Below are 8,563 nucleotides of genomic sequence, written 5' to 3'. Positions count from 1 at the left end.
AAGTAAGGCGGAAGTACTGCCCTAAACTCCCGGCACTCTGGATTGGAAGGCGGCGCACAGTGTGTGTGTCAAGTGCCCATGAGGTGAAAGTCAAGTGTGTGTTGCTGTGGCAGCCACGGAGGCCAAGGACCTCACGGGAGTAAAAGATGACGAGACTGGCTTCGGGAGAAACACCATCCAGAAAAGACCTTTCAAAAAACTTCTAGAGACTCCCCAAGACGTATGAGATGAAAGGCTTCTGTGTGCGTTTAACCCATTTCTCCTTAGCCCCTTGATTACGCGCTGCTGTGCCGGCGACTGCAGCGTTTACGGCGAGATAACTCGTGGATTACAGTCCCAACCTTACTCCCAAAGTTTGCCACGAAATATCTCGCTTCTGTTATTTTCGCATGGTTCTGGTATATTGACTTTTGAAACAAAAGACATCATTCTGCTTATAGCATTTTGTTTTTAGTAGTGGTATTTCCACTTACAAAATACAGTAATTCTCGATCGCCGAAATGTCAAATCCTAGAAAACGTAGCATTCCTATGCGTGATGGTAATACCGGTCTCGAACAGTTGCTGGCCGAAGATTCATTTGATGAATCTGATTTTTCGGAAATAGACGATTCCGATACTTTTTCGGATAGTGCTTTAGAAGACGATAAGATCAGGCCTCTGTCCCATTTAGAATCTGATGGAAAGAGCCCTACATCATCTGACTCAGGGCGCTCTATGAAATGGTCAGCCCGTGCTATGATTCCACGTCAAAGGTATGACTTTACCGGCACACCTGGCAGAAAAGTCGATGTCAGTGATATCACTGACCCATTGCAGTATTTTGAACTGTTCTTTACTGAGGAATTAGTTTCAAAAATTACTAGAGAAACAAATGCCCAAGCTGCCTTGTTGGCTTCAAAGCCACCGGGTCCGAAAGGATTTTCGCGAATGGATAAATGGAAAGACACTGACAATGACGAGCTCAAAGTCTTTTTTGCAGTAATGTTACTGCAAGGTATTGTGCAGAAACCTGAGCTGGAGATGTTTTGGTCAACAAGGCCTCTTTTGGATACACCTTATCTCAGGCAAATTATGACTGGTGAAAGATTTTTACTTTTGTTTCGGTGCCTGCATTTTGTCAACAATTCTTCTATATCTGCTGGTCAATCAAAGGCCCATATTTCATTGCAGAAGATCAAACCTGTGTTCGACTTTCTTGTAAATAAATTTTCAACTGTATATACTCCAAACAGAAACATTGCAGTTGATGAATCACTGATGCTGTTCAAGGGGCCGTTAGCTATGAAGCAGTACGTCCCGACAAAACGAGTACGATTTGGTCTGAAGCTATATGTACTTTGTGAAAGTCAATCTGGTTACGTGTGGAATGCGCTTGTTCACACAGGGCCTGGTATGAATTTGAAAGATTCAGCCGATGGCCTGAAATCATCGCGCATTGTTCTTACCTTGGTCAATGACCTTCTTGGCCAAGGGTATTGTGTCTTCCTCGATAACTTTAATATATCTCCCATGCTTTTCAGAGAATTACATCAAAATAGGACTGATGCAGTTGGGACAGCTCGTCTGAACAGAAAACAGATTCCAAATGATCTGAAAAAAAGGATTGCAAAGGGGACGACTGTAGCCAGATTCTGTGGTGAACTGATGGCACTGAAATGGTGTGACGGGAAGGAGGTGACAATGTTGTCAACATTCCACAACGATACTGTGATTGAAGTAAACAACAGAAATGGAAAGAAAACTAAAAAGCCACGTGTCATTGTGGATTATAACGAGAATATGGGAGCGGTGGACTCGGCTGATCAGATGCTTACTTCTTATCCATCTGAGCGCAAAAGACACAAGGTTTGGTATAAGAAATTCTTTCACCACCTTCTACACATTACAGTGCTGAACTCCTACATCCTCTTCAAGAAGGACAATCCTGAGCACGCTATGAGCCATATAAACTTCAGACTGGCATTGATTGAAAGAATGCTGGAAAAGCATCACAAGCCAGGGCAGCAACATCTTCGAGGTCGTCCGTGCTCTGATGATGTCACACCTCTTCGTCTGTCTGGAAGACACTTCCCCAAGAGCATACCACCAACGTCAGGGAAACAGAATCCAACTGGTCGCTGCAAAATTTGCTGCTCCCAATATGACAAGGATGGCAAAAAGATCCGGAAAGAAACGCGCTATTTTTGTGCTGAATGTGATGTTCCGCTCTGTGTTGTTCCGTGCTTTGAAATTTACCACACGAAAAAAAATTATTAAGTACCGATCATCATATACATCTGTTCCATTAGGATTAGAGACAAGTGCTGTTTAGAAATAACTCCAGGATTGGGAGGCCGACCTGGATGGATCACCTGAGATCAGGAGTTCAAGACCAGCCTGGCTAACATGGTGAAACCCTGTCTCTACTAAAAATACAAAAATTAGCTGGGTGTGGTGGCACATGCCTGTAATCCCAGCTACTTGGGAGGCTGAGGCAGGAGAATTGCTCGAATCCATGAGGCAGAGTTTGCAGTGAACTGAGATCACACCACTGCACTCCAGCCTGGGTGACACAACGAGACTCAATCTCAAAAAAGAAAAAAAGAAATCACTCCAAGAACAGTTTTGTTGTCATTGTTTGTTTCTTTCATTTTGTTTCATTTGAGACAGAGTTTCAGTCTTGTTGCCCAGGCTGGAGTGCGATGGCATGATCTCAGCTCACTGTAACCTCCACCTCCCAGGTTCAAGCGATTCTCCTGCCTCAGCCTCCCTAGTAGCTAGGATTACAGGCATGCGCCACCACATCCACCTAATTTTGCATTTTTAGTAGAGACTGGGTTTATCCATGTTGGTCAGGCTAGTCTTGATCTCCTGACCTCAGGTGATCTGCCCATCTGGGCCTCACAGAGTCCTGGGATTATAGGCATGAGCCACCACGCCTAGCCCCAAGAACAGTTTTTATATTTTATTTTCACATTGAAAATCAGTCAGATTTGCTTCAGCCTCAGAGAGGGTGTTTATGTAAAATTAAATGAGTGCAGGCAGCGAGCTACACTTTTTTTTTTCCTAAATAGGAAATGGGAAGGAGATACTGTCTCTGAACAAAAATAGCTGGAGAAACATGTAACTGTTAACTAAGGGTTGCCTCTAGTGAAAAGGGTTGGAAGACAATTTATGTGATGCTACACTATTCTTCCTGTTGTAATTGCTTTACTGTGAACATAACAAGGTTGTGCTGGGGAGGAGAGCAGGGGTTGATTGCTGCCAATGTTGACTGCCAAGATTTCAGACATCATTTGCTCCAGTCCTTTCGTTTTCTTTATGGTGGAAAGTAAAGTGACTTGCCCAAGATCTTTGTTGGCCATAAACATCGCTGTCTTTACTACAGATTCCTACTGAAGGCAATGCATGTTTTAGCCTTGTGCACTCTTAGAGTTAGCATCCTGAGAAACAGTAACAGCAATTGAAAAAAGAGATTCAAGAGCCAAGTACTCAGCCCAGGCAGGGGATGGGGATGTGATGCCCAGAGCCACCCCTATACTCCAGTCTCCCTGGCATCAGCTACTGCAGCCCTGGGGTACTTGCCCTCATCTTTTTGCTGAAGATAGTTACTTCTTCATATTTGATCGCTGGAAGGAGCAGTACTGCTCAGAAAACACACACACACACACACACACATTTGACTTTCTTGTCCGCCAAATAAATCTCTTATTTGCTAGGGAACTGGTAGTTCAGGCTCAAGAAGTATATGGAGAAGGTTTATTTTCAATCTTTTTACTTTAAAATATGCCTTAGTTTTTGAATAGATAAGACATTCAAATTTAAGAAAGTAAAAGTCAGTTCAGAAGCGAGAAAGGAAAGATCAGTGTTGATTTTAATCAGACTGTGATGTACCTACTAAATACAGACAGGGCCAGTGGCAAGGCCGTCAGAAAACTTTTTCCCAAGGCCACACCACACCTGCAGAATACCTAACAACCTTCTTCTTTTCAGTGATTACCACTTTCTTACCAATGACTTCGCTTTGTTCCTCGTGCCTCCGTACAGATTGCTGAGATACCAAATCCAGAACCAACCTTGGCTTCCCTAGACACTCCTCAATAATTCAACAGAGGCCCAAATCTTGTAAAAGTTCCTTTCTGGGCCAGGCACGGTGGCTCACGCCTGTAATCCCAGTACTTTGGGAGGCCGAGGCGGGTGAATCACGAGGTCAGGAGTTTGAGATCAGCCTGGCCAACATGGTGAAACCCTGTCTCTACTAACAACACACACAAAAAAAAAAAAAATTAGCTGGGCATAGTGGCAGGTGCCTGTAATCCCAGCTACTCAGGAGGCTGAGGCAGGAGAATCGCTTGCACCTGAGATGTGGAGGTTGCAGTGAGCCGAGATCGCACCACTGCACTCCAGCCCTGGCAACAGAGTGAGGCTCCTTCTCAAAAAATAAAAAAGTTTCTTTCTGTTCCCTCTTACTGTTACATCTTTGGTTTTTCTGGTGTGGAGTCTTCCTTACAGCAGCAAGCTCATAAACTTGACTGCAGGTGTGTTCCTTGGTGGTCTTTATCTGATAGACTTCGTCACATGGTACAATATTCAAAAGGTATGAGTATACAAAAAAAAACTCCCACCTACCTCTCTCCCTGGTCACCTAATTCTCAAGAGGCAATCAGGGTTGCCATTTTCCTGAGTATTCTTCCACAGATAGTCAACTGTCTACAGAAAAACATATACATTAAAAACAAGGCCAGGCACAGTGGCACGCCTGTATTCCCAGCTACTCAGGAGGTTGAGGCAGGAGGATCAGTTGAGGCCAGGAAAGCCAGGAATTTGAAGCTATAGTGTGCTATGATAGCAGGCCTGCGAATAGCCATTGCACTCCATCCTGGGCAACAGGACCTGTCTCTAAAAAAAAAAAAAAAAAAAAAAAGACAAAAAAAAACTTGTAGTTTTTTTTGTTAAAAAAGAAATCCATACATGCATATATATGTATACACATAGTATGCTACCAGTTGTGTGGAAAAAAGGGGCAAAATATATATTTATTTAACTTATATACAAATAACATTCTAGAAATAAAATTGTTTAATATAAAATACACTAATATATAATAATGTATTACCTAACGTATGATTATGTATAACTATAATGTGTACTGTGCTTTACATATATATTTCCACAGCATGCTATAAATGCAATTCTGCACTTTGCTCTTTTTATTTATCTTGGAAATCATCCTTTATTAGTACATAAATAGCTTCATAATTCCTTTTTACGGCTGTAAAATGTCCCAGCTTATGGATGGACTGATTCTCTATCAAGCAACATTAAGATTGTGGCCTAATTTACTATTCCTGATTTTGCTGAAGTGAATTTCTTTTGCCATGTGATTTCCACAGGTGTATATATGTAGCATAATTAGTACTAGTAGAAAGTAGAATTGCTAGATCAAAGAGTATGTGCCTTTGTAATTTTGATGATATTGTGAAATCTTCTTCCACAGAAGTTGTTGCAACTTTCACTCTCACCAGCAATGTGTAAGATAACTTGCTCCTCCATACCCTCACAAATAATGAGCTATCAAATGTTATTTTTGCCAAGCAAATAAATTAAAAGTGATATCTCAGTTTTTGTTTGTTTTTTGAGACAGAGTTTCACTCTTTGTTGCCCAGGCTGGAGTGCAGTGGCGTGATCTCGGCTCACTGTAACGTCTGCCTCCCTGGTTCAAGCGATTCTCCTGCCTCAGCCTCCCGAGTAGCCTGGATTACAGGCACCTGCCACCACACCCAGTTAATTTTTATATTTTTAGTAGAGATGGGGTTTCACTATGTTGGGCAGGCTGATCTCGAACTCCTGACCTCAGGTGAGCCACATGCTTCGGCCTCCCAAAGTGCTGGGATTACAGGCATGAGCCACCATGCCTTGCCCTTCTTGTTTGTTTTGAGACAGAGTCTTGCTCTGTCAGCCAGGCTGAAGTGCAGTGGCACCATCTTGGCTCACCGCGGCCTCTGTCTCCCAGGCTCAAGCAATTCTCCTGCCTCAGCTTCCCGGGTAGCTAGGATTACAGATGTGTGCCACCACACCCAGCTAATTTTTGTACTTTTAGTAGAGATGGGGTTTAACCATGTTGGCCAGGCTGGTCTCGAACTCCTGACCTCAGGTAATCTGCCTGCCTTGACCTCCCAAAGTGCTGGGATTACAGGTGTGAGCCACCAGGCCGGGCCTCTTCTTGGTTTTTTAATCCCTCTTCAGCCATATGGTGAATTAAATCTAAGTTGTATTGTAGGATTAATGGAGAGCAGCTAAAGAGGAATAAAGCCACGTGTTCAGCCAATGATAGTTATCATGAGGAATAAATGGCTCAAAATCCTAATTTTAAAATTCCAAATGCTGATTTTAACATCAGTACATGTTGAGCTGAGCCCTGAGACAGGCCTTTGTTTCAGTCCCAACCAGAGCGGAAGTAAGCATTTTTGGAACCATAGGAAAAAGATTATTTGAGAAATAATGGAATGGGACAAAAGATTATAATGTGCTACAGCTCTCTGATCATTACACTTTCTAAACTGTGAATATAATTTTACCTTTCATAAATGACTTCATAAATTGCAAAATTTAGAAATAATGCCGAAATAAAAACAGCTTCATCCCAAGTTTCCTGATGTTTTTCTGTACATGTTTGAGGACCCTTCTTTGATGGTGGTATCTTAGACACTTGTTCAGTTTCTTTTTTTTTTTTTTTTCTTTTGAGGCAGAGTCTCACTCTGTCGCCTAGGCTGGAGTGCAATGGCGTGATCTCGGCTCACTGCAGCCTCCACCTCATGGTTCAAACCATTCTCTTGCCTCAGCTTCTCAGGTAGCTGGGACTACAGATGCCCGCCACCACGCCCGGCTAATTTTTTGTAGTTTTAGTAGAGACAGGCTTTCATCATGTTGGCCAGGCTGATCTTGAACTCCTGACCTCCAGTGATCCACCCTCCTCAGCCTCCTAACGTGCTGGGATTACAGGCTCGTGAGCTACCACGCCCGGCCTTGACACTTGTTCAGTTTGACTAACAGGTAATCAGTGCTCATCATAATACCCCCCATAGGAGCCGGGAAGTGTACTTTTCAGTGGGACAAAAGGTGGAAGAGGACCAGCAGTGAATAGTAACTGAGGTCTCTGTATCCCCATTTCTGCCTTCCTTTCTTCCCTTCCCTTATTGTCACTCATACTAAATTATCCAATGCTTCAAACTCCTCACATGCCAGGCTTATACCTCTATAGGCATCCCATGGAGAAGAAAAGCCTGAGTAGTGTTTTCAGGTAGTGCAATATTCTGTTATCTCTACCATTTTCCAGGTAGCCAGAGGAATTGTATAAGATTCAACTCCAAATTATGTGTTTTCCCATAATGTAGCCCTTGGACGCATGCTTTATAAAATAAACTATAATCATAATAAAATATTTTAGAAAGATTTTGTGCTGGATTGGCTCAGTTTGTCCAGTCAGATCACTTTTTTTTTTTTTTTTTTTTTTTTTTTAATGGAGTCTCGCTCTGTTGCCAGGCTGGAGTGCAGTGGCGTGATCTCAGCTCACTGCAACCTCCGCCTCCCAGGTTCAAGCAATTCTCCTGCCTCAGCCTCCCTAGTTGGGACTACAGGTGTGCGCCACCACACCCAGCTAATTTTTGTGTTTTCAGTAGAGATGGGATTTCACCATGTTGGCCAGGATGGTCTCGATCTCTTGACCTTGTGATCCGCCTGCCTCAGCCTCCCAAAGTGCTGGGATTACAGGTGTGAGCCACGGCACCCGGCCCAGCCAGATCACTTTCTACTCTTACCCTGCTTTGTGACCTGGAAAGGGTGGACCTTTAAGGGCTGCAAAAATTCAGTTCCATTTCCTTCTGGCTTCCTGTTGGGTTCAGCCGATGGGAGCTATCAGTAACACATCCCTTGCAGTTTCTCTTAACGCTCCCAGTACTTCAACAATTTTAATGAAGGTATAGTTTACAATCGCCCCTTTTGAGTGTTTCCTTTCTTTTCTGCCAAGACCCTGACCCATATGTATTTCAAGTAGAACTACATATGTTTATTATTGCAAACAGTGTTAAAGTCAGAAGTGATCAGTTTACTATCCAAGCCGTTCACTTTTCTGCCTCTTCTTTTTTTACTGCCTAGCTCTTGACTTCACATCATGGCCACAAGGGGGTGAACAAAGATAGGGACAGAAACAAATCTCAGAACCCATGCTTTAGGAACTTTTATAAATGTTCGATTATACCAACAGAAGTTAACTGGGGTTTACAGGTAATATTTCTTTTTTATTCAGTGTTCTTTTTAAGTTTCTGTTTTTGGCAACATTTTTATAGTCAGGGAAGTATAAAGCTAGGGGAAGTAAACTTGCTAAAAATATATAATAGAATTTATTTTGAACTCTTAAAGTTGGAATCTGTGAAGAAACGGTTATCATCTTTATCTGGACTTTTCATGATCATTTAAAGCAACATCTTCGGGGACAGTTTCGGCCTTTCCCCCTCTCTTTCAATATTCTGCTTGTCGGCACTGATGTAATGGTGCTTTTTAAACTATTCTGCACACACTGGCTA

General features: G+C 42.7%; 1 protein-coding gene across 1 annotated transcript; it reads left to right on the top strand.

The window, feature by feature from the left end:
- The first annotated feature begins 79 nt into the window (after positions 1-79).
- Positions 80-2,270, top strand: PGBD4 (piggyBac transposable element derived 4). Its single transcript, XM_010386318.2, has one exon. It carries the CDS (start codon positions 501-503, stop codon positions 2,256-2,258), a length of 1,758 nt encoding a protein of 585 aa, XP_010384620.1. The 5' UTR covers positions 80-500; the 3' UTR covers positions 2,259-2,270.
- The last annotated feature ends 6,293 nt before the right edge of the window (positions 2,271-8,563 follow it).

This window comes from Rhinopithecus roxellana, chromosome 5 (assembly GCF_007565055.1).
Source record: "Rhinopithecus roxellana isolate Shanxi Qingling chromosome 5, ASM756505v1, whole genome shotgun sequence".
Classification (NCBI taxonomy): domain Eukaryota; kingdom Metazoa; phylum Chordata; class Mammalia; order Primates; family Cercopithecidae; genus Rhinopithecus; species Rhinopithecus roxellana.
Note: the sequence above shows the minus strand (reverse complement) of the source record. Positions and strands in the feature narration are given on the sequence as shown.

What these genes read in the sequence shown, in the direction of transcription:
- PGBD4 (XM_010386318.2), top strand. Translation starts at nt 501, where the DNA reads ATGTCAAATCCTAGAAAACGTAGCATTCCTATGCGTGATGGTAATACC.